The sequence below is a fragment of the Kryptolebias marmoratus genome, linkage group LG9 (assembly GCF_001649575.2).
Source record: "Kryptolebias marmoratus isolate JLee-2015 linkage group LG9, ASM164957v2, whole genome shotgun sequence".
Lineage (NCBI taxonomy): Eukaryota > Metazoa > Chordata > Actinopteri > Cyprinodontiformes > Rivulidae > Kryptolebias > Kryptolebias marmoratus.
In genome coordinates, this window is record NC_051438.1 from 30,125,479 (window position 1) to 30,149,638 (window position 24,160).

Consider the following 24,160-nt stretch of genomic DNA (forward strand, 5'->3'; position numbering starts at 1 on the left):
GTCCAGGATCAGCAGGTCCAGGATCAGCAGGTCCAGGATCAGTAGGTCCAGGATCAGCAGGTCCAGGATCAGTAGGTCCAGGATCAGCAGGTCCAGGATCAGCTGCTCTGGAGACTGAGAGAAGACAGATTTATTAGCAGATGGGAGATAAATGATGCAGAGACAATTATTTTACAATTATTGTTTTAATTAATATTTAATGACTTTGCTAAATGTCAACAACCCACCAGGAGCAGCAGCGCCCGACACGAGAGGACTGATCCGAGATCAGCAGAGGCTGACAGCTGTCATTTCTTTGTTAAAGAAGTTTCATTCTGAACTGATCTGAAGTCAGAGGATCTGAGGAGGGTTCTGCAGCCCGCAGACCGGTCCTGACTGGGTCCTGAGTGTGATGTTGTGTGTTTGTGTTTTCAGGCGGACCAGCAGTACGCCAGCGGTGTGGCAGACAACCTGAAGCAGCTGTAAGTCCACCTGTATGATGGGATGTTGTTGCCATGACAACAGAGGCTCTTTCTTCTTCTCTCGTTAAATTTATCGTTTCTCTTCGAGCACAAACCGGGCCGGCAGCTGGAACCAGGACACTGTTCCTCTCAGTTTGAATAAAGATCACATTCTCCAACGAACCGTTGTTTCTACAAACGCCTGCACTCCAAACTGTTGATTGTTTGTTTGTTTGTTTGTTTGTTTCCTCAGTTTTCCAGCAGAGATCCAGTCGGGTCTGTTGGAGGTCGTCTCCCCGTCCGCCCACTTCTACCCCGACTTCTCCCGACTCAGAGAGTCCTTCGGAGACCCAAAGGAGAGAGTCAGGTTAGTTTGTTTGTTTGTTTGTTTGTTTGTTTTAACTTCAGAACTTAGATGTTCGGCTCTGGTTATTTTAAGGGTGAAGAAGGTTTGTGGCTCAAATATGATCTTTTTCTTTAAGTTTAAAGACGAAATGTTTCCTCTGATGGTAAAATCTGTTACTAGGTAAACAGATTGTTTACCAAGTAAACAGGTTGTTTACCAGGTAAACAGGCTGTTTAACAGGTAAACAGGTTGTTTACCAGGTTGTTTACCAGGTAAACAGATTGTTTAACAGGTAAACAGGTTGTTTAACAGGTAAACAGGCTGTTTAACAGGTAAACAGGTTGTTTACCAGGTTGTTTACCAGGTAAACAGGCTGTTCAGGTGGTTGTGTAGCTTCAGACCTTTAGCAGCGGTTAATAAAATCTGTTGTGGTGTTGTTGATGAGAGAAAGATGTTTGTTTGTTAATGTCAGAACAACATGAGGACCTTTAATAAACCTCTAACAGAACCTCTAATAGAACCTCTAACAGAACCTCTAATAGAACCTCTAACAGAACATCGGCTGATCTCCAGCTGATTATAAACCTTTAGCTGTTTGCTGATCCTGTTGGTTTAATTAACTTCATTTTACTAACAAATGGAGGATTTGTTATTAAAATGATTCGGCTTCATGTTTCTGTCAGGAAACCTGGTTCCTGATTTCAGCCTAAAGCTGGGAACCTGAAGAACTTTATTTCTTCTGTTTTTAATTGACATCTTCTTTAGAAAAACAATCAGAACCCATCAGAACCCATCAGGAGCTGTGGCAGCAGAACGTGGAGCGACGGAGATAAAATGAATAAAAAGCTGGCAGACATCAGAGACAGGAGGGGGGGGAGGGGGCTGTTAGATTTGATCCGTTTCTGCTGAGCAGTTTTTCCTGTAAAACATAAAGATTTTATTCCTGGTGGAACCTGAAGAGTTCAGCTTTCAGGAGGATTTTAAAGACGGCAGCAGCATTTATTTTTATTTTTAAAACATTTTGCAAACAGAGAGGAAGTCTAGGTGCCTTTTTCAGCTCATTAGGATTTCTTTGGATCTTTTTGAACTTTGGAGCTAAAGTCGGGGATTATTTGTGTCTTTTGGTCCTTTAATGGATGAGAATGAACCTTTGGACACGTCAGACGGTAAATGTGCCGAGAACTTTCTACAGGTAACACCTGAGCTTCACTTCCAGGTAAAATATTAAACTGTTAAAGTGAAGAAGGTCAGTTTTGGATGCAGCACCTGAGATGTTTGCTGCTCCTCATTATTCCACCCAGACGGCGGCGTTTGGCTCCTGGAACAGGTCTGATTCCGGAGCTGCGGAGGGAAACTGTAATCCTGTAATCGCCTCAGAAGTGATGGAAATGAGGAGGAAGCTGCTGATAACAAACAGGCTGTGTCTGAATTTACATCCTCTGGTGTCTGATTATCGCCATCATCTGTGTGCGGCGGCGAGCGGCGGCGGCGTATTCTGATTACTGCAGCTTCATTAAACACCTCACAGGAGTTTAATCAGACTTCAGCTGCTGTCCTCATGGTTCTGACTGCTAACGTCTCCTCCTCTTCCTCAGGTGGAGGACGAAGCAGAACCTGGATTACTGTTTCCTGATGATGTACGCTCAGTCCAAAGGAACATACTACGTGCAGGTGAAGGAACGACACATGTGGACAGATGTGGACAGATGTGCCTCTAACGGCAGTGGAGGGACAAGTTCAAAATAAAATAAATCAGAAACAAGAAACGTATAAAAAAATACAAATAATTATAAAAAAGGAGAAAAGGAAACAGAAACATTTAACAATAATTTAAAGAAAACAGTTTAAATTTATGATAAATACTGTCTTTGTCTCTGATCTGTCTCTGACTGTCTCTGTCTTTGATTGTCTCCGTCTCTGACTGTCTCTGTCTCTGTCCCACAGTTAGAGGACGACATCGTCGCTCGTCCGAACTTCTTCTCCACCATGAAGAACTTCGCTCTGCAGCAGCCGTCTGAGGAGTGGATGATCCTGGAGTTCTCTCAGCTCGGCTTCATCGGTCAGTTCCTCCTGGCTTTTAGCTGCTGTTTTACTGATTTTAGCTACACAGCAGCCGAAGTCTGAGCAGCCGAAGTCTGAGCAGCCGAAGTCTGAGCAGCCTCACAGATCGAGCCGCGCTGAGACGTTAACGAACCTGGAGACTTTAATCTTCCACCTGCTGCTCGTTATCAGAGCTGCTGCAGACTTCGTTCAGAAGGTGAAACTGTTTCCAAAGACAGGAAGCTGATGTCGGAGAGTGATGGCGGCGCTCAGCGTCGTTGGAGCTGATCCAACCCCCGACATGCAGGCACCTGAGGTCAGACGAAAGGTCAGAGGTCACATCCTGACGCCGCTCTGCTTTGTGAAGCCTGAATCAGGAAGTGATGGCTGCCTCGTCTCTGCTCGAGGCTCGCTGCCTTCATCAAACGGAATGAAACTTTTTCAGTACGAATTATTGATTTGACTAATTGCAGCAGAGAAAATGTCCCCGTGTGCCGTGCACCCTGAGGGAGCCGGAGAGTCCAACCTCATTTACTTTTATTGGTTTAAGTGGAGCGTCGGATGAATGAGAGGGAACTCGTGACTAATGACTCCGAGCTTTTATTGATAACATCAGCCCTTCTTTCTCCACGAGGACGTGGTTAGGAGAGAAACCCTCTGATGTGCTTCATCTCCTGAGTGAGGATGATGAAACTGTTGCTTTATGGGCCGTCTGAGAGGAAGTTAACGCACTTCGCCTTCATTACTCTCTTTGTTCTCTTTGAAAGACAAGAACTGTGTCGGACAGCAGAGAAAAGTTCCTCTAAATAAAGGAGACGAGTCAGAGCAGTAAAAACTGTAGCAGAGCCGGAGAGGAAGAATCAAATCTTCACCTGCTCTGCAGCCCTCAAAACCGCGGTTCTCTCACAGAGCCGCGGTTCTCTCACAGAGCCGTGGTTCTCACACAGAGCCGCGGTTCTCACACAGAGCCGCGGTTCTCACACAGAACCGTGGTACAGAACCGTGGTTCTCACACAGAACCGTGGCTCTCACACAGAACCGCGGTTCTCACACAGAACCGTGGTTCTCACACAGAACCGCGGTTCTCACACAGAGCCGTGGTTCTCACACAGAGCCGTGTTAAAACAGCTGATATTTATAATGAGTCAGCAGTTTTCAGCCTCAGGTGAGGGTTGATCCTCTGTCCTTGGATCAGGCGGTTCTGTTGGGTCAGCCGTCTGCTTTCAGATCAGCTGTGATGGACGGATGACGGACCAACGATCGACGAGGATGATGATGATGATGATGATGATGACGATGAGCTCCCACCTGGATGTTTGTTCAGTTTTCTTCATCTCTGACACCCTTCCTCCTCTTCCTCGCCCCTGCGGCGCTCGGCTCTGACCCTACGAATCCTCGGTGACCCTGAGTCGGCTGCGAGCGGCGGCTGCTTTAATGGATTCATCAGAGTTCGGCTGCCGCACCGAATCAAATCAGACGGAGGGGGAGGCTGCAGGGCCGCTCTCCCACTCAGCTGCTCACATTTACTAACTTTAGCTGTTTGTCTCTGTGGTTCTCCGGAGGCCGATGTGTCCACACCGATCAGGGAGGACCGGGCGAGGTGCCGGAGCCGGGCTGGAGCGGGCCGGAGTGTGCCGGATTGTGCCGTATCGGGCTGGATTGGGCCGGATTGGGCCGAATCAGGTCCAGATCGGGCCGGATCGGGCCGGATCGGGCTGCTCTGCGGGCCTTTAATCCATCAGGGCTGCAGCTCAGAGAGGCTCCTTCTGTGGCCTTTATGTTTGAGGGCGTGTGGAACCTGCTGAAGGTTTGGTTGTAACCGCTCGCAGTGAAGAGGCTGTTTGACGATGTAAAGAGGCCCATTCTGATGTGTAATAAAGTATCTGTGTGAACGCTGAGCCAGCAGACACACCGGAGTCATCCTGTTTCTCTTTTTGTTCCAACTGTTTTATTTTTCTGTACGTTTTCTGGCATCATTCAACAGACTCTGCTCGTTCAGATGACTGCTGCGACTTTTGGTTTTTAAACTTTTAGACTTGGTGAAGTAATTCACTTTATTTACAATTTCCTCCCTTAGAAATACTTTAAATCTCTTCAGTAGCTTTAAAGCTTTGGAACAAAAAGGCTCTAGTTTTGTTTCCTTTTGCTACTTTTGTCTTGCAGCCATCTTTTTGTTGTGTTTAGCTTTAGGCTAACTTTTCAGCATCATTCATCAGAAAATATCATTTTTTCCTCTTTCTTCTGAATCTTCTAAAGGATGTTTCTGGGTTTATCCACCCTGAACTAACAGGAAGTGCAACTGCTTCTCTGCAGGTAAAATGTTCAAATCGTTGGACCTGTCGCTCATCGTGGAGTTCATGCTGATGTTCTACAAGGACAAACCCATCGACTGGCTGCTGGACCACATCATGTGGGTCAAAGTGTGCAACCCGGAGAAGGATGCAGTGAGTGCCTCCTTGTTTCCTAATGTCTGCCTTCCTGGTCTGGATTTTAGTTCTGATCCTGTGTGTCTCCGTCAGAAACACTGCGACCGACAGAAGGCCAACCTGAGGATCCGCTTCAAGCCGTCGCTCTTCCAGCACGTCGGCACGCACTCGTCTTTAGCTGGAAAGATCCAGAAGCTGAAGGTGGGCGGTCCTCTGTGTGCAGCTTTCTGCTGTTTCAGGTTCAGCTTTTATCTTCCAGAAACACTGAAAACCCGTCAGCATCAGCATCAGACAAACGGATCCGCTTCAGTCTGTTTCAACTCAGATATACTCTGAGAATTATTATATTCTCCTAAATCCCCCAGAGGTCAGAGGTCACACACCCAAACTCTCATTGGCTTCCAAACAGGAAGTGAAGGCTCTTTTTAAGTCTTCATATCTCCTCCATAAACCCTGCAGAACCATCAGAACCTTCTGCTGCTCACGGGTCAAGACGTTCTGATCCGACTGATAGTTTTCACTCAGAGACTGTTGGTCTGAGGCTTACTTTTTACTCTGGGTTTCTGCCTGAAGTGCTGCCCTCCCCTTTCTGGGTCTTCTATATTACCCAGCATGCTGTTCTTCCTCCTGTGTTTCCATCATGGCCGCCCCCACAGATCCTTCCTGTCGTCTCTAATCAGAGCTTTGATGTTCAGGAGGATTCAGAGGAACGGGAAGAGGACTGAACCTGGACTTTCACAATAAAGCTCACAGATGCTCTTCAGAATAAGAGTCTGTGTCTGAGTCCTGCTGGGCTGCAGAGAAGAGATCTGATGGATGTTCTTCAAAGTTTCTGCAGAAATTTGTTTTTGATTTGGGTGTAAATAAATATTAATACAGACGCTCCTCCTCTGTTGATGTGGCTCGGTGTCTGAGCTCCTCTCTGCTCATCTGTCAGAGTTTGAGTTCGAGCCGAGGTTCAGTCGAAGTTCAGCGCAGCGTCACGCAGACAGATGAAGATCGAACGCCTCTGCAGCTTCGAGCCCAACGCCTCCACTTAATGCCTCTGATTACTGCGTTAGCAGCGATAGATATCAGCCCAGCTGACTGCTGCTGCAATCTGCTCCAATCAATGGGATATCGATCCGGCTAAAACTAGCCACATCCCAGATTAAAGCAGCTGCAGCTCCTCCTGCTGCTCCTCATCCTTCAGCAGCTCTTTCTCAGATCTTCATCTGTCCCCCTGCAGCTCTGAGCGTCCTCCTTGGTCCAGGTGTTGGATGGTTTGGACCCTGCAGACATATTTACTGGTTCGGACTGTGTTGGAGAACAGTCGGTCCTGTCTAATATCTGGTTGTGTGTTTAGTTGTAATTATCAAAAACAGAAACAAACCAAACCTGCTGGATTTCTGATGTTCCTCCCTGGAGCCGGAGGTTCTCGCTCCCTGCAGGCAGCTGTACTTCCTGCTTGTTGGACGCTCGTCTCATCGGTTCTGCAGGAACCTTCAGTGAATCCTTTCTCTGGGCTTTTCCAGGATAAGGACTTTGGCAAACAGACTCTGCATAAAGGTCACGCCAACCCGCTGGCGGAGGTGACCACCAGCCTGAAGACGTACCAGCACTTCACCCTGGAGAAGGCCTACGGAGGGGAGGACTTCTTCTGGGCCTTCACCCCGGTGGCAGGGGACTTCATCAGGATCCGGTTCTTCACGCCGGTCCGCATCGAGAGGTCAGAACCAGCGGCTCTCAGGGTATCAAAGGAGAGACTTTCAGAACTAAAACTTCTGTTTGGTTCTTTGTTTTCAGGTATTTCTTCCGGAGCGGAAACATCGAACATCCAGGAGACAAACTCTTCAACACGTCGGTGGAGGTTCTGCCTTTTGACGTGAGTCCTCAGGTCCGGCTCGGCCCGGCTCGGCCCGGCTCGGCCCGGCTCGGCCCGGCTCGGCCCGGCTCGGTCCAGCTCGGTCCGGCTCAGTCCAGCTCGGTCCGGCTCAGTAATATTATTATTATTATTATTATTATTATTATTATTATTATTATTACCTGCATGTTTCGGCCGGGGCTTTCAGGGACCTCAGGAGAGAAATGAGTTAAAAATTCAGTTTATTTAAATCAGACATGAAGCTCCTGATATAAAAAGCAGAAGCAGGTCCGGTTGTGTTTTCTCTGTTTCACACAAGCAGCTTCAGCTCAGCTGAACTCTGAGCCTGGGCGGGTACCTTACACACCTGCAGCAGGTAACTGTCGTCACAGCGTGGAAGCACTTCCTGTTTTGAACCAGACTTTATTTATTATAATCATTTGTTCCAAAGACAACTTTATGGTTAGCAGAGCGTGATTCTGTGAAGGCTGGCGGGGAAACGTATGTCAGAAGTTTGGGTGTAAAACTAACAGTTTCATCCTCCGATGGTACGAAACGTCAACCTGTTCCAACAAAATGAAGGGATGAATGGACCAGCATCCATTTTTATTTGCTCTTAACTTTCATGTTATAAAACAATCTAATAAAGTCAGGAAAGTGTTGGTAAAATGACCTGAAATCTTAATTCCACCGCATGTATTTTTCACTCATTACGTCTGATTCTGTCCTGTGAGGAAACAACAAATTCTCGTCACAGACATCAGCTCTTCCCTTCAGGAGGAATCAGGCTTTAGTTCAGTTTTAGTCAGAGACCACGTCCCTGTTTCTGCTGCAGAGCTCCGGCTCAGTTTGGGGTCTGTGGAGGCTGAGTGATGGATCTCTGACTGTCGGCTGATTAAAGCTGAGAGTCGCGGCAGGAAACCGACAGATTTGTTGGAGAAGGAGAAGAAGAAGAAGAAGAGGAGCTCCTGTTGAGATCAGCTGAGCAGAACAAAGAGGAGTAAAAAGGAAGCTGAGGATGCAGAGGGATGGAGAGGACCAACAGCAGGGAGGGAGGCGGTTACCATGGCAACACTGACCGAGCTAAGGGAGCTGATGGGTGATGAGGGTCTGCAGGAAGTTCTCTCTACAGAACAAAAGCCCACTTCCTGTCAAATAAAATCCAGTGGTTTATTTTATTCTGTGATGAGTTTAATGACGGAGAAAGGCAGGAAGGTGGAACTTCCTGTTCAATTATGTAGTTCTGGTTGAAACACATAAATCTGGTTCTGTTTTCCAGAATATCCAGGCAGAGAAAGAAGCCCTGACTGAGGGAAGAGAGAAAACACCAAAGTACCATCGGACCGACGATGGCTTCATCAGAATAGGTGAGAAACGGCTCAGCAGAGCCGCACTCAGAGGTTCATCCTTCATGTCTACAGGTCTACAGGTCCGCAGGTCCGCAGGTCTACAGGTCCGCAGGTCTGCAGGTCCGCAGGTCTGCAGGTCCGCAGGTCTGCAGGTCTGCAGGTCTGCAGGTCTGCAGGTCCGCAGGTCCGCAGGTCCGCAGGTCCGCAGGTCTGCAGGTCCGCAGGTCTGCAGGTCTGCAGGTCTGCAGGGTCTCCTGACGGCTGACCTCAGGAGTCCTCTCTGAGACAAACATGTACAACCACTGCCCAACCGTGTCTAAAAACAGAGGAACAAATTCAGAATAATGATCCTGAACACTCTGAACATCCCATCATCTCCGGTTCATAACATCCTCTACAGATCTGCAGCATCTGGAGAAATCTCTGAGGTCAAAGGTCAAGGCTGACAGTCAGTATCAGGGGCCCCTGCATTAAATCCAGGTCTGATGAGTTTGACTCGTTTGTTCTCGTTTCATGCTGCTGTAAACATCATTTATTAGATGTTTTAACTTTTATATCTTATAATATTTGCTGAAGACACCGAGGACAGAAATTACCAGCAGCTCTTCATCCTCTTCATCAATTTTTCAGAGGAGTCGTTGGATCGATCCGACCGTCTCTCTGCTCTTTTAATTTCCTCGCTGCTTTCAGAATCAAACGTTTGTTTGTTGGAGTAAAACATCCAACAGGAAGTCATTTCATCTGGACTGAAGTCAGCCTTTAGAGTTTCTGCCGTCACAGAAACCTGCTTCCAGCTGTTCCTGTGCAGCTGGAAACTCGACAGCCTGTCAGATAAAACCTGCTGATGAACAATAACGCCGGCTCTTTGTGGGGATTACATCTGTACCTGGAAGCGCCGCAGCTGCTCCGATAATCCCAGGAAATAAACCCTGGCAGAGATTACGGCCCTGGTGAGGTGCAGCTGAAACGAGACGCCGGGTCAGTCCGGATGGAACCGGCTCCTCGTGCAGGAGACCGCAGGGGTCACCTAATGGACTCGGGATAAATGTAATGGCTCTTAATAACCGTATAATCTGCACGGAAAGCAGAGGAATCCTTTAATTACTTCAGGTTCCATCAAGACATGAATAATAAATATTTAACCACAAATCCTTTTAAAACGCATCAAAGTGAACTTTAAAGACGTCACTTTAATCCTTCTCTTAATGTCTGAACTGATTTCACATCAGAGCCTGAGTCCCAGCAGCTGAGGGAATGCTTGTCACCTGCCGACTTTCAGGGCACACGAAGATTTAACTTTATTTATAAATCTTTGGCCTTTTGTTCCTTCAAGCTGATGTTTTGCTTCTTTTAGCTTTAACAGCTTCTTCACTGTGTTTAGGCAGAAAATGTCATTTCTCTGGTTTTTAAAATGTTCTGAAACCCAAGAACTGAAGGAAGGTGAAGTTGAAATGTTTTTTTATAAACTCTGTGTGACGGAGGGCAGATTTTCCTCTCGTTAAAGTCTGATGAAGCTCCTCCTCTCAGCTCGTTTATCGATTCGTTTGTTTCAGGAAAATTCCAGAACGGGATCGCAGAAGGCGAGGTGGACCCGTCCTTCGGGCCCCTGGAGGCCATGCGCCTGTCGGTGATCACGGACTCTCCGGTCTGGGTGATCCTCAGCGAGGTGAGAGCTGCTGAAAGACAGCGACCAACTTTCTGAGGTTTCTTTACGTTCTGTTGAAAAAGGAACAGGTTCCTGAGCAGAATCTGCGTCGGGGTCGTTAGAGGGACTGTAATGACTCTCAGGCCTCTCTGAGGAGTTTTATTGATCCTGATCCAAAGTGACGCCACCTTCAGGCTCTGTGGAGGGAAAATATCTCCTCCTGATGTGCAGATGAGTCCAGATGTTTCTGAGCAGAACCCTGCTGGTGGAGAAGTTTAAGTTTCAGTGGAGTAGAAATGATAAAGATGGTGACAGATTTCCGCCTCGTTCTGCAGCTGGGATGAGAGAGGAACGTTGTTGGAGACGGTTTGATGTTCTGGCAGCAGATGAGAGACGTTTCATGGAGATCTGAGGTCATCTCCTGCAGCTCAGATAGCAATCAGCTCTTTAACCTCCTGCTCTTTTTTCCTCTGTATTTATCTCAGACTTTTATTTTGTAACGCTGCGCCCCAGCTGGGAAGGAAGTGACTCCAGACCTGCTGCGATCAATAATCGTTAGAAAAGCGATCTGTTTCCCTGCAGCAGCGTGTTTGGTTTGATTTAAACAGATTCAGACAGACTGAAGGAAAATCAGTTTACTGTCGCAGCGCTCACGTGTCTGGCAGCCATATTGGATTCTGAGGTCAGGGATGGTCGGGAATTTTTGACTTTCAGTTACTTTAGTTCAGACTTCATTCCAGGGAGACTTTTATTTTATAAATTCAGATGTTTCTTTTATAGTTTCATTGTAGAGCTTTTATTTTGTAAAATCATATTTTTTGTTTTAGACCTTTATTTTGTAATCTCATTTGTTTTTCTTACTTTTATTTTTTTTAATTCAGATGTATATATTTCACACTTTTATTTCAGAGCTTTTATTTTGCAGCAGGCTTTTATTCTGTAATGATGCAGGAGGATTTTATTGTTTAAGAATTAACTCCTGTTTAAAGTTTGAAATGTAACTTTAATGACATGTGTGTTAATTAGACGCTCTTCCTCCTCCTCTTCCTCCTCAGATCTTCATAAAGAAAGCAGAGTGAAGCTCCGCCCCCTGCCCCTCGCCCTCAGTGCTACCTGAAGCCCGGCTGACCCCGGGCTCCTCCGCTGCCGCAGGTCCAGATCCTCAGATTCTCGCTGCGGTTCCACAGCGCCACCGTGTGGCCAGGCCTCGCCCCTGCAGGACTGAGCGGCTGAGAGACTGAAAACAGAAAAACGGAGACGGCCGGCGGCGCGAGACAAGCTGTAATTATCCTGAAGATTCTGTATTTATATGTACATAAAGTGAGTGAAACACTGGGTGTGAGGGAGCGCCACGCTGCTGCTTCCTGTCTGCACACGGACAGTCATACCAACACCGCCTCCTGCTGACACACACACACACACACTCCCCCCTGACAGAAACACCCCTCAGTGTGTGTCCCTCCTCGCTGCTCGGGGTTCATGTTTTCCCTCCATCAGTTAACGAGTTGCCTTAATGAAGACAGAGCAGTTTTACTCACATGTAGCGTTCACAGATACCCAGAATCCTTTGCTGCAGACCTGGACCCACTCACATGACTGAAACTGCTGAAGACAGCCGGTCTGTTGTTTCTTTAAGGTGGTATCTCTTTGGGCTGCGACTGTTGGACTCAGAATGATTAAAAATGGAGGAATTCTTGGTTATAGATTTGAATAATTATTATTTTTCATCGGTGTGGTTTTTAGTCCTGGACATGTTTTCTGTCACAGGAGTCAAAATCCACCTTTAGAGCTCTTGAGACAGGTGGAAGACACCTGAGACAACTTTGTGACTATTTAGAAATAAAGTTCAAAGGTTCAGACCTGTGAGCCTCTGAGACTCGTCCTGCTGACTGGCAGATACCACCTTAAAGGAACTTTGTGAAACAGTCTGAAGGTACCGAGGCCTTGACCACCCGTCTCTCTCTCATGTACGTTAAAGTAGTTTACTCTCCAGTGCAAAAAAAACAACAGCAAACACTTGTTTATTTGTCTTTTCCATGTTTCTGCAGAGACTCTTGTCCATCAGGACTTTGTCTTCCAGTGAGAGATTTCTGTCTTAGAGGAGTGAGAAGTTTTGATAAATTGTTCCCTTCATGTGCAGATTTTAAAATGAAAAGTAGGTGCCTTTAACTGACATGAATCATCACACTGTCCTCGTTTCGTCCTCTTTACCTCGTTTGATTCTCTTCATACAGGAACAAATGTTTTTATAAACTGTAAAGCTGCACGGACCCCACCGAGCAGAGGACCTGATCTGGGTCCTGCGGTTCTGGAACTGAGCTGTAATTTAAACATGAAGTAGAACAGAATAAAGTTCCCCATCAGAGTGGATTTGGATCATTTTTGGACCATTATTTTTTATCTTTTATGAGTTTGTTTGCAATAAAGTTATCTTTATTTCAAGCTTCTAGATCCCCGCCTGGTCAGAAAAGACCCCCCAGAGGACCGGAGGTGGTCTGTGGACCACCAACCACCGAGGAACGGTTCTTTGAATCCTGAACGGCCCTGAAACCTGATCTGGGACTCTGACCGTTTGGACAGGACAGGTGTCCACTCTGTTTGACTTCATGAAGCTCATCAAGCCTGTCCTCATGAGACAACAGGCTGAGAAATCAGTTAGGACAAGCTGAGACATGACTGGGGACAGAATGAGACATAACTGAGGACAGGCTGAGAGATGACTGAGGACAGGCTGAGACATAACTGAGGACAGGCTGAGACATGACTGAGGACAGGCTGAGACATGACTGAGGACAGGCTGAGACATAACTGAAGACAGGATGAGACATAACTGAGGACAGGCTGAGACATAACTGAGGACAGGCTGAGGACATAACTGAGGACAGGCTGAGACATAACTGAGGACAGGCTGAGACATGACTGGGGACAGTTAGACAACAGGAGCAGCATTTCCTCCAATCAAACAGTTTCAATCATCTGAGGGGACAATTTATGCAGACGTTTCTTCCCTGGGCTCGGTCTCTCTGTTTAAACTCATTCACCACCAGGGACACAAACATCCGGGACATCTGGGACACAAACATCCGGGACATCTGGGACATAAACATCCGGGACATCTGGGACATAAGCATCCGGGACACAAACATCCAGGACACAAACATCCAGGACATCCGGGACATCTGGGACATAAACATCTGGGACATAAACATCCAGGACATCTGGGACACAAACATCCGGGACACAAACATCCAGGACACAAACATCCAGGACATCCGGGACATCTGGGACATAAACATCCGGGACACAAACATCCGGGACACAAACATCCGGGACACCTGGGACATTGAGCTGTAGCTGGTGTCCTTTGAAGACGTACAGGGAAGTCCAGCTGTCTTCTTGTCTCTGTCTTTTGTATCCTTTAGATAAAATCAGTGAGAGGAATAAAAGCAGGAAGTTGACGGATCTCTGGCTGCAGGCTTGTTTTCATCACCTGCTGCAGTGGAAGCTGGGCGATCATGTAATGACGGGGTGAGAGTCGTCCCCAGCACATGGTTTCCTCCTGGAAGATGATTATTGATCGTTGATCAGAAGCTGCTCGGCTGCAGATCTGGACCTGATGGAAGAGGAACAGAGGAGAGTTTCACCTGAAGCACTTCTGATTCGGATCCATCCATCGTTTTTATTCTTAATAACTTCAAATCTGCTCCCAACCAATCAAACTTTCATCAGAGGTTCTGTTTCCTTCAGGTCCGATTTTGGGCCAAACTCTGGGTTTTTAAGCTGCTAATTCGTCCTGAAAACATCAGTTCGAAGCAGAAATGTTGGTTTGAGTTTTGTTCCCAAAGGTAACAGGACTAAAACTCAGGACCTGAACTTTGAACTTAGTTTGCGTCTTTAATCTGAGGAGTGTTGGTAATCTGAAGATTGATGGAAACAGTCGCAGCTCCAAATGTCTGCTGCCGTTTATTCATTTATCTTTAATTTCAGGATTGTAGCTCTGAAAACAAATCAAAGTTCAAAGTTTAGCTTAAACTATTAAATAAAGTAAATACAATTAAATAGAAATATCAGAGGGAATCTGCTGCTGAACGCCAAATAAAAGAGAAAGATGGAGTCAGAGGAGCGCCATGAAGACAGAATTTAAAAGCACCAAACTTCGTCTTTATCTGCAGACTTTACTCCACAAATCTGAGCCTAAACAACCGTCAGACTGTCGGACTCCCAAACGGCTCTGTAACCTGGTTTCAGTCACATTAACCAACGATTTGAGGAAAATACTGTTTGGTTTTTACTTTATAAATGATATTGAGGTGAAGATGGTGGCATCTTCAGCTGTTCATTGGAAAACATCAACATATTATTGGTAAAAACAGAATAAGATGCATCTTTGATGAAGGGGTCAGACTTCTCTGCTGTCAGGTTTCATGGAAGGTTTTTATACTTCGTCTCACAGCTTGGAGACGGGTTTCTGCTAATTTAAATTCTTCTTTTAGACCCTGATAAAAACCTTCACAAAGGGAAACGGTTCAGGAAGTTTAAAGCTGAAGTCTGACAGGAGTTAAAGCAGCTTTTTGTTTGGAGGATCTGATGAAAATCACATGACTGTCTCCTCTCCTCTGAGCTGAAACTGAATGTGCTTCTCTGAAATTACAGCTGCTTTTTAAAATCCATGAAATTCTCATTTAGAACTGGTTTGCTGCAGTTTTTATCCAACTAACAGAAGAAAATATGTTTTCAGAGGAGAATATGACTCTTTTTACAATTATAGGATGTAACGATGAGAAAATAAAGCAGATAATCCTGATAAAAGCTCCTGTAAATTGATTAACGTTTTAATAAAGGCAGCCAAATAATCGCGAAACCTTAATTTCTTTATATTAAATTACAGAGAGCAGCTCATTTATTTCCTAAATAACTGATACAACGTAAATAAAAAACAATATATTAAACAGTTATAATTCGGCTGCGGTTTGAAGTTAAACATCTCTAAGTCTTTCTTTAGGCGCATTTAAAGCAGAATAATAAAATCAGCTTCAATCTCAGCCACACTTCCTCTGATAAGATTTACTACAGCCAATCAGCGCGCACCTTCCGTGCCAGCTTGGCCAATCAGAGCTGTCCACGAGGTGCAGCTCCGAGGGGGGGGCGGACCGACAGGGATTTTCCTGCAACCAATCAGAAACTGACAGTTGACAGGAAACGCGAAACGGACTCCTCTGCTGACCAATCGGTGTTTGAGGAGGGCGGTCTTTGCCCAGCAGAAGGTCACGTGACCCTCCTCAGCGGTTTCCAGGCGGTCACATCGAAGAGCTCGAGGTGAGTAAAGACCGATAAATGTCCCTTTTTACACGAAAACACGACTGAATGTGAGGTTTTACCGAGAGCAGAATGTGTTTCTAACGGAACCGTTCTGTATTTAATGACATGAGGCTGGGTTCCACTGTTAAAATGAGTGTTTGATGAAGGGGCAGAGCGGGCTGTCAGAACCGAACCGAGCGGCTAACTGATGCTAATTAACCGCAGGTAAACTCGGGCTGTCCGCTAACCTGCTCCAGTTTCTACCTGAGACTCCGTCACCTCACGGCTTTTACCGCCGAGCTGCAGGTAAACCCTGAATGTCGGGGTTCAAGGTGTTTCCTTCAGGAGCTGCAGCTAACAGCACCGAGCTAAGGCTCCGGGCCGCCGAGGAGCTCCGCTTTAAGGGGCTTTATTCAAAGGTGCTCCGCTTTAAGGGGGGTTTATTTAAGTTTTTTTTTTTTACTTTAAGGGGTTTATTTAAGGTGTTCTTACTCTCAGGAGTTTTATTATAAGGCGCTCCCTCTGCGGTGTGAGGAGCTTTCTGAGCCTGGAGGAAACAAGAAGGTCAAATCTAAACACAGCAGCAGGTTGGATGCTAATAAATGTCATAAATAGGCTCAATGATTCAAACTGACAGATGACCAGAAACAAAAACCCAGAGGAAATTAATTTTTGTCTGGATTAATGATGTAAAACTGTCTCTGCTCAGAAGACGCGTGTTTAAAAGGAGACAGCAGGTCCGCTCCTCCTGACAACTTCATGTAATAAAATAATAATAAACATCTGAAATGTTTCATATTAAACCTCAGATATGAACTTTATATCTGCTGCTTTCTTTGACAGCTCAGGTTTCTTGTTTCTCAGTTAAATGAAAATAAAACTAAAACTTTCCTGCTTCATTCTGAGAGTTGATGTTTTGCTTGTGAGGATGGTCGTGTCAGTCAAACATCTTCTGGTTAAAGCGTCGTATCATCAGATAAATGAGTCTTAACGCTCATAGGCCAATGGGATCAGGACGGGAAAGGTCAGAGGTCAGTCAGGCCTCACCTGGTATCATGAATGATGACATTCTGAGAAGGAAAAGAGGAGTAAATATTAGTTTTTTTAACCACATTCAGTACTGAATCTGATCCAGAGTCAGAGCTCTGAGGATGAGGAGGGTTTCCTGAATCATATCTGCGATGGGAGGCAGAGCCTGATCAGAAAGGAGGTAACTTGATTTTATTGGATGGAAATCTAAACCTCCAATTAAAATCAAGTCAGATGTGTAAATAATGAACTACAATGTAGATATATATTTATTTAATTAAATGTTGCAGGAACTTTTTATGTAAAATAAAAGAAACTACACTAAAAGGTAGAAAACAGGAATCAATTTATTACTTTCTGACTTGTTCAGGATTTCTGTTTGTCAGATGAGTATCATTTACTACTACTACTAATAATAATAATAATAGTGAGAGAAGCAGAGAGAAAGCAGGTAATTACCATAACGTATAAAAAGTCTGCACCACCTGAAATGAATTACTGTAAATGCAAATTAAAAACCTAATAATTTCAGTGAAACTGAACGGATCTGGATCCAAACAGGACTTCCTCCACGTCCTGATCTTTATCCAACTTCTGTCTTTTTGATAAATTTACATTAAAAACTTTCAGCTGACAAAGAAAACCAGCTGCAGCGCTTTAATTTATGGGATTTATCTTTAAATCCCTGATAAATGAGATAAAACACATCAAATGGTTTAAAGATTCAGATCTTTGAATTTCTTCTGTGGAGCAGAGTTAGGCTGTTGAAGGGAGTTTTTTTAGTGTTTATATCTGAAACTTTCTGACTGTTTCAACAGAAACCTGTTGGTCCTGTTTAACTGATGGAGCCAAACAAACTGAATGAGTTTTTACTCTCAGAACAAGTTCAACGAGCGCAGAAACGAGCCGTATTCACAGTTATTCATCAAAATCTCTGATTCTAGAAATAAAAACAGTTTTCATGTGTTTTCTGTGGCTCACTCTGGTTCCTGTCAACATGGTTTTTGTTTAATACAAGCAGAGGAACATTTAAGTTATTTGTCCTTTAAGTGATTTGAATTTATGGCTGGCTCCAGAAAACACAGACCTGCTGCTGATCAGCTGTGATAAAACCCTGGAAATCTGGTCAGAACGCAGTTAGATGGACGATGTGACGAGCAGCAGATGTCCTGCAGGCACAGCCGGCTCGTAGATCAGATTTACTGGAACTCGTCTGCAACTTCAGCTGGTTTCTCTCCCCTGATCAGGATTAAGTTGTTGTTTTATCAGCCAGTTGGAGGCTGGCAGCTTATTACCCTGCAGGCGGCAGGAGCATCCAGGCTGTAAACCCAACATGAACGCACCGCTGGGCTCCAGAGCAGCAGAGAAGACATGCAGACATATCAGGACGGCTGTCTGAAACAAAGACAGACTGGCAGCTTTTCCAGCAGGCCCTGCTGCGCTGCTGTTAGCCAACGATGCTAATCCCGCTGCAGGTTAATCTAATTAACTCATCAGTCTGCATGTGAGACAGCAGCACCATGTGCCGAGGAGATGATTCTCCTTCTTTAGATCCAAAAACATTCATTTTTACCCCCCTGAAGGTTTCTGATCCCTCCATCATTTGACTGACAAACAGGAAGGTTCCTGTCCTGAAGCTGAACTTTCTTTGCTTCTTGAAGACGAGAGAAGTTCCTTTGCTTTGGATTCAGGATCATCGAATCCAGACCAGAATATTTTAGTCCTGGTTCTGTAGACTCTGTGCAGTGATGGGATACACCAACATGGTGGGGATTTTTACATTTTATGACTTCTTTGAAGCGGAGTAGCTCCACCCTGACCAGAGTTTAGTTTGAGCGTCGTGTGCAGGGCAGCGTCACAGCTCAGATAGGATGAAGATGTTGGGTGGTCCTTCCTCTGTCTCACACAGACGGACAGAATCACGTTACTGTGTGCAGAGGGATCAGATAACTGTGCTGGTCAGTGTTTTTTTAGCTGCTTGTTGAATCGTTAAACGGCTGCAGATGGTTTCTGTGGATGAAGAGAAGCTCCTGTGTGCTGGAAGAACTCGTCTGTGGGGTGCTGCCGTAATCCCTCGGGGTCTAATCTCATTACGGTTCAGGGAGCTGAGGTGGCGAGTCGCGTCCTGTGGGTGATGCTTGGTTACCGTGGCGACTGAGGGATGCAGGGAAACATCAGTTAGGTGGAGGGACGGGTAGTTTCAACTCTGTTTTATTGTCCAATAAATGTTAATAATAAATAAATGTCGTCCTCTTCGTCGTGTCTCTGCAGACGATGCATCAGAAGGTGGTGTTGGTGGTTCTTCTGGCAGCAGGCCTCCTCTGCCTCACGTTGGCGCCCGTCTCTCAGGCCCAAGACCTGACAGAGGACGATCAGGTGGACGACATGGACGTGGAGGACGACCTGGACCTGGCTGGAGTCGGGGAGGAGGAGGACGAGGAGCTAGAAGGTGATATGCAGGATGAAGCTCCGCCCCCTAAAACTCCTGAGGCTCCAAAGGTAAGACAGAGGCAGCTGATTGGACGGTTTTTCCTCAAACAGTAACTTGGATGATTTATTTAAATGTTTGTTTATTTTTAACCTGGAAGCTTCTGTTGTCCATTAACAAGTCAAATTCAGGTCTTACCAAAGAAGAGCTTTTTCTCTTTGTTCTGATCTTTTCTGGCAGATAAAACATGAACACTTCAGAATAAATTAATGTGTTAGTTCTGTACGAAGAGTCCAAACTAAATCCAGTTGTCTTCAGGTGACCTACAAGGCTCCTGAGCCGAAGGGGGAACACTTCTTCGCTGAGTCGTTTGACCGGGGGACAATGGACGGGTGAGCACCAAGTATTCAAACACACCTTTCCTCTGTCTTCTGAGGACGGGGGGACAGTGGAGGACTGACAGTCTCAGAGCAGCAGCTGGTTCTGAGCTCAGATCAGAAGATTCTCCTGCTTTGAGTCTAAAATGACGTTTAAACAAAGATTAGAGTTTTAACGGTTTGATAAGCAGCTCTGACCCATCTGTGGTGTTTCCAGGTGGGTCGTGTCAAAAGCCAAGAAGGACGACGCTGATGAAGAGATCGCCAAGTACGACGGTAGGTCTGCAGCTGATTTTAATGAAGCAATCATGATTACTTCATAGGAACGGGTCAGGGGTCAGGGTCACACGCTCGGCCTCCTGGCCTCTCGCCTGAATCAGACCTTAAACAGTTTTACAAAAACCCAACTTCTCTTCAAAGCTGTGTGACCTTTGAACTCAAACTCACGTTCACACGGAGCCACTACTGAAAACCTGTTTTTTCTATAATTGTCAGAATAATAATTCAGAAATATGAACTCACCTCCACCTCAGACGGACCGATGAGAGATCAACAAATCATCGTGTAACTCTGCATCAAGTCTGACAGACTCTTCTCCTCTCAGCACGTAGCTGCAGAGGAAAGTCATGAGATGTTTTTTTTAGGCTGAGACAGTTTTCACCTCGACAGGAAACGAGATCCTCTTAGACTTCTGCTTATTAATGGTTGCAGCTCACAGACATCGAAGCGTCCTTCTGGTCGTTTTCTCTCGGTTAATTTGACCTTTGACTTCTTGCTTCTGGTCAGTAAATGATTTAGTCTCAGCCGGTTGTTCTCACACCTTAACAGGAAGTGTTTTATTGTTTCATCAGGTAAATGGGCTGTGGAAGAGATGAAGGACGGTAAGCTGCCCGGTGATAAAGGTCTGGTCTTGAAGTCTCGAGCCAAACATCACGCCATCTCAGGCCAGCTGCTGCGACCTTTCATCTTTGACACGAAGCCGCTCATCGTCCAGTAAGAACAGCTGCTCCTCAGATTTAAACTGATGCTGCTGCTGCTTCGTCCTGACGTCACTCAGACACGAACAGCTTCATCCCGCTGATTTAGATCGTAAACATGTCTGAGAACTCAAAGCAGCAGCAGCAGAATAAAACCTGGGGTCGAGGTTAAGTTGTTGTTTCTGTGCGGTCAGGTACGAGGTGAACTTCCAGGCCGGCATCGACTGCGGCGGCGCCTACGTCAAGCTGCTGACCCAGACACCTGAACTCGACCTGGTTGGTTTAATTCATCATTCTGTCCTCCTCCATTCATGATCGAGTTCTTTAAAGTCCTAAAATCTTTCCTTCTAGAACTCTTCTTTTAGTTTGTCTTGTATCCAGATGAATGTTTGATTCCGAGCCGGTCCTGTTCGGATTTTGATCCCGTCCCGTGTGTCTCTGCAGGACCAGTTCGTGGATAAAACTCCGTACACCATCATGTTTGGACCCGACAAATGTGGAGAGGATTACAAGCTGCACTTCATCTTCAGGCACAAAAACCCCAAAACCGGAGAGTATGAAGAAAAACACGCCAAGAAACCCGACTCTGACCTGCGAGCGTACTACACAGATAAGAAGACGCACCTGTACACGCTGGGTAAGCCACACCCCCTCAGACAAACGCAGGTAGGAGCTCAGGTTTCTGAAGGTAACTGGGCTCTGCTGTCCCCGCAGTGGTGAACCCCGACAACAGCTTCGAGATTCTGGTGGATCAGACGGTGGTGAACAGCGGAAACCTGCTGAAGGACATGACCCCCCCTGTGAACCCCCCCGCTGAGATCGAGGACCCCGACGACCACAAACCGGAGGACTGGGACGAGAGGCCGAAGATCCAGGACCCTGACGCCGTCAAGCCCGATGACTGGTCAGTTCCTGTTGTGTTTCTAACACTTTGATGGGTGAATGATGAGAGAGGTCAGGGGTCAGCTCACAGCTTCAGGGGAGGAGCTCCGTAAGGATCTGAAGGCAGCTGGAACCACAGTCACCAAGAACACCACACTGCTGGGCTGAAGGTCCTGGTGAGGAAGGCCCGGGTACAGACCAGTCTTCAGTCTGCCAGAGAACGTCTAAATGATTCAGGAGGAAGGTTCTGTGGTCAGATGAGACCGAAATCCAGATCTTTGGGATCAACTCCGTTCCATCTGTTCAAGTATGACCTCAGTCAGACACGGAGGTGGAAGTGTTATGAATTGGGGCTAAGGCTGCGGGGTGACTTCACCACATTGAGGGTCTGATGAACGTTAAAATGTTCCAGAGCACTGAAGACGTGGATGGGTCTTCCAGCAGGACAGTGACCCAGAACGTCACTCTGAGGCAACAAGAGGGACTAAAGAAGAAGTTCATGAAGGTCCTGGTTCCTCTGAGCCGGTCTCCAGACCTCAGACCTGCAGAACATTCATGGAGGAGCTGAAGCTTCAAGTTTCCAAGCAGCAGAGGAGGAGTAGGGTCTGGATGCTTGGGGTGGTGTTTGTTAATAAAGGTTTGTTTGTTTAAAGGGATGAAGACGCTCCCGCTCAGATTCCTGATGAACACGCAGTCAAACCGGACGGCTGGCTGGACGACGAGCCGGAGTACATCGGTGACCCCGACGCCATCAAACCTGACGACTGGTGAGTTACCGTGGCGACGCAGGCTTTCTCCCCCTCTCCCTGGTCTTACTGGGATAACCGTCTTTCTGTCCATCAGGGACGAGGACATGGACGGCGAATGGGAGGCCCCGCAGGTCCCCAACCCCGTCTGCGAGAGCGCCCCCGGCTGCGGCCCCTGGAAACGCCCGGTGATTGACAACCCCAACTACAAGGGCAAGTGGAAGCCCCCCATGATCGACAACCCCAACTACCAGGTAACCTGGGCCTCCTGTTTGGAACCAGACTCAGAAATCCACCCATCACAGGAAACGCCAAACGCTTTTCTGGCTCCTGACCTTTGACCCTTTGGGTTTTAGGGCATCTGGAAGCCGAGGAAGATCGCCAACCCGGCGTTCTTTGAGGACCTGCACCCGTTCAAGATGACGCCGTTCAACGCCGTGGGGCTGGAGCTCTGGTCCATGTCCTCCGACATCTTCTTCGACAACTTCTTCATCACCAACGACCGAAACGTCGCCAACACCTGGGCCGCCGACGGCTGGGGGCTGAAGAAGGCCGCCGAGGGCGCAGCCGAGGTGGGTTCAGGTCCGCGCTGCGCCGGACCTCAGACCCTGAAGGGATGAGATGTGATGTTGTGAGGAGGATTCTCATCGTCAGTGATTTCTTCTTTGGTTTAAAGTCTGAGTGGAAAAGGTTTCTGAGATTTGACAGATGAGGACTGATGTCCCCCTCGTTTGTCCTGTGGACGGTTTAACCCTCCAAAGGAGCAGAAACAGATTCTGTGATGTTAGAACCTTTTATACAAAACTCTACTTTAAAATCATTTTAAATCCTGTGATGAAGAACAAAACCTCAACATGAGTCAGATTATTTTCAGGATTGTCTTTTTTGTAATGTTTTACTGAAAAGGTTTAGAAATAACCTGAAAACTAACAGTAAATTCCTAAATTTGAGTCTGAAGAAGTCTGGATTACTCTGTTTTTAATCTCCCGTTGTGTTTCCTGTGTGTTGCAGCCTGGTCTGACAGCTCAGATGCTGAGCGCTGCAGAGGAGCGCCCGTGGCTCTGGATCGTCTACGTCCTCACTGTGGCTCTGCCCGTCGTCCTCATCATCGTTTTCTGCTGCACCGGCAAGGTAACAAATTAATTTAATTACTAAACTGGACAAAAGGCAGGAAATGGTCACAGAACGTGCATCAGCTGATCCTGAAAGCATTCAGAGCTTCACCTTTGTCCAGATTGTTCTTACAGCCTTTTCCAAAATGGGTTAGTCATTTTTCTGTCAAAGTTTTACACAAAATATCCCATAATGACAGAGAAAAAAGGTTTGAAGGAGTTTTTTGCTCATTTATTAAAATTAAAAGATAAAAATATAGCCCATCCATAAGAACTCCCCGGCTTTGAGCTCAGGTGATCCTCCTTCAGATGTTTCTACAGCTTCACAGGAGGCCACCTGCCGTACACTCAGCTGATTGGACAGGGTGTGGGAAGGCTCACCTGTCTGTAAGGTCCCACAGCTGACAGAACACGTTGGCTCAAACCAACACATGAAGTCCAAGGAATTTGTCTGCAGAGCTCAGAGACTCGGGTTCAGAGAAGGGTCCAGAAACGTCTCTGCAGCCTTTAAAGCCCCGATGAGCCCAGTGTCCTCCATCATCCGGAGATGGGCGGGGTTTAAAACCACCGGCGCTCTTCCTAGACCTGGAACCCCCCCCCCCAATCAGACCTTAGTCCAAGAGGAGGCCCAAAACTAGATGGTCACTCTGACAGAGCTCCAGAGTTGGTCTGTGGAGGGAGAACTTTCCAAAAGGACGAGCCGACAGGAACCGCTCCTGAAGGACTTGGATCAGAGCCAAAAGATTCTCAGGTGGAGGGAAAGATGACTGCAGGGATGTACCAATCAGGGCTATGGTTCTTCCAACAGAACAACGACCCGAAGCAGCCAAGATACCAGAGGAGTGGCTTTGAGACAAATCTGTGGCCCAGCAAGAGTCCAGACTAAACCTGATAGTCTGAGAGGTTCTGCAGAGAGGAGAGAAGGTTCTGATCAAAGGCTGAATACTTCTCTATGTGCTCTGTTCGCTCATCATGATCTGTTGTGTGTAACGTTCAGAATGTTTTCTCATTAAACTCTCTGCTGGTTTACCTTCCTCACGGTGGATCGTCCTCAGAAGTCATCAGAACCGGGTCAGAGTCAGTTCAGTCTCACCAGCTTACAGGAAGAGTTAAACGAGGCCGGACGTCAGAACTCGGTGACTGATTCAGCTCTGTGTCGTGGTTCTGCCTCAGCTCTGTGTCGTGGTTCTGCCTCAGCTCTGTGTCGTGGTTCTGCCTCAGC

The 24,160-nt window shown here is 46.6% G+C and overlaps 2 protein-coding genes across 3 annotated transcripts in view; both read left to right on the forward strand.

The window, feature by feature from the left end:
* The window catches only part of mgat4b (alpha-1,3-mannosyl-glycoprotein 4-beta-N-acetylglucosaminyltransferase B), a 47,165-nt gene extending 34,708 nt beyond the window's left edge, over positions 1–12,457 (forward strand). The window contains exons 9-15 of the mRNA XM_037977516.1: positions 5,140–5,270; positions 5,346–5,453; positions 6,767–6,960; positions 7,038–7,116; positions 8,375–8,462; positions 9,998–10,110; positions 11,145–12,457. Of these exons, the coding sequence (XP_037833444.1) occupies positions 5,140–5,270; positions 5,346–5,453; positions 6,767–6,960; positions 7,038–7,116; positions 8,375–8,462; positions 9,998–10,110; positions 11,145–11,168 (737 nt within the window). The 3' untranslated portion in view covers positions 11,169–12,457. The remainder of the gene's footprint in view (positions 1–5,139; positions 5,271–5,345; positions 5,454–6,766; positions 6,961–7,037; positions 7,117–8,374; positions 8,463–9,997; positions 10,111–11,144) is intronic.
* Positions 12,458–15,295: 2,838 nt separating this feature from the next.
* Positions 15,296–24,160, forward strand: part of canx (calnexin) — a 14,302-nt gene continuing 5,437 nt past the window's right edge. Inside the window, exons 1-13 of one of the 2 annotated variants that reach the window (XM_037977515.1) lie at positions 15,296–15,405; positions 18,688–18,915; positions 19,163–19,236; positions 19,439–19,497; positions 20,073–20,214; positions 20,393–20,474; positions 20,643–20,835; positions 20,913–21,102; positions 21,734–21,847; positions 21,924–22,080; positions 22,183–22,398; positions 22,838–22,957; positions 23,994–24,147. In XM_037977515.1, the coding sequence (XP_037833443.1) occupies positions 18,691–18,915; positions 19,163–19,236; positions 19,439–19,497; positions 20,073–20,214; positions 20,393–20,474; positions 20,643–20,835; positions 20,913–21,102; positions 21,734–21,847; positions 21,924–22,080; positions 22,183–22,398; positions 22,838–22,957; positions 23,994–24,147 (1,726 nt within the window). In that variant the 5' untranslated portion in view covers positions 15,296–15,405; positions 18,688–18,690. The remainder of the gene's footprint in view (positions 15,406–18,687; positions 18,916–19,162; positions 19,237–19,438; positions 19,498–20,072; positions 20,215–20,392; positions 20,475–20,642; positions 20,836–20,912; positions 21,103–21,733; positions 21,848–21,923; positions 22,081–22,182; positions 22,399–22,837; positions 22,958–23,993; positions 24,148–24,160) is intronic. The other variant, XM_017441685.3, reaches the window with a different exon arrangement.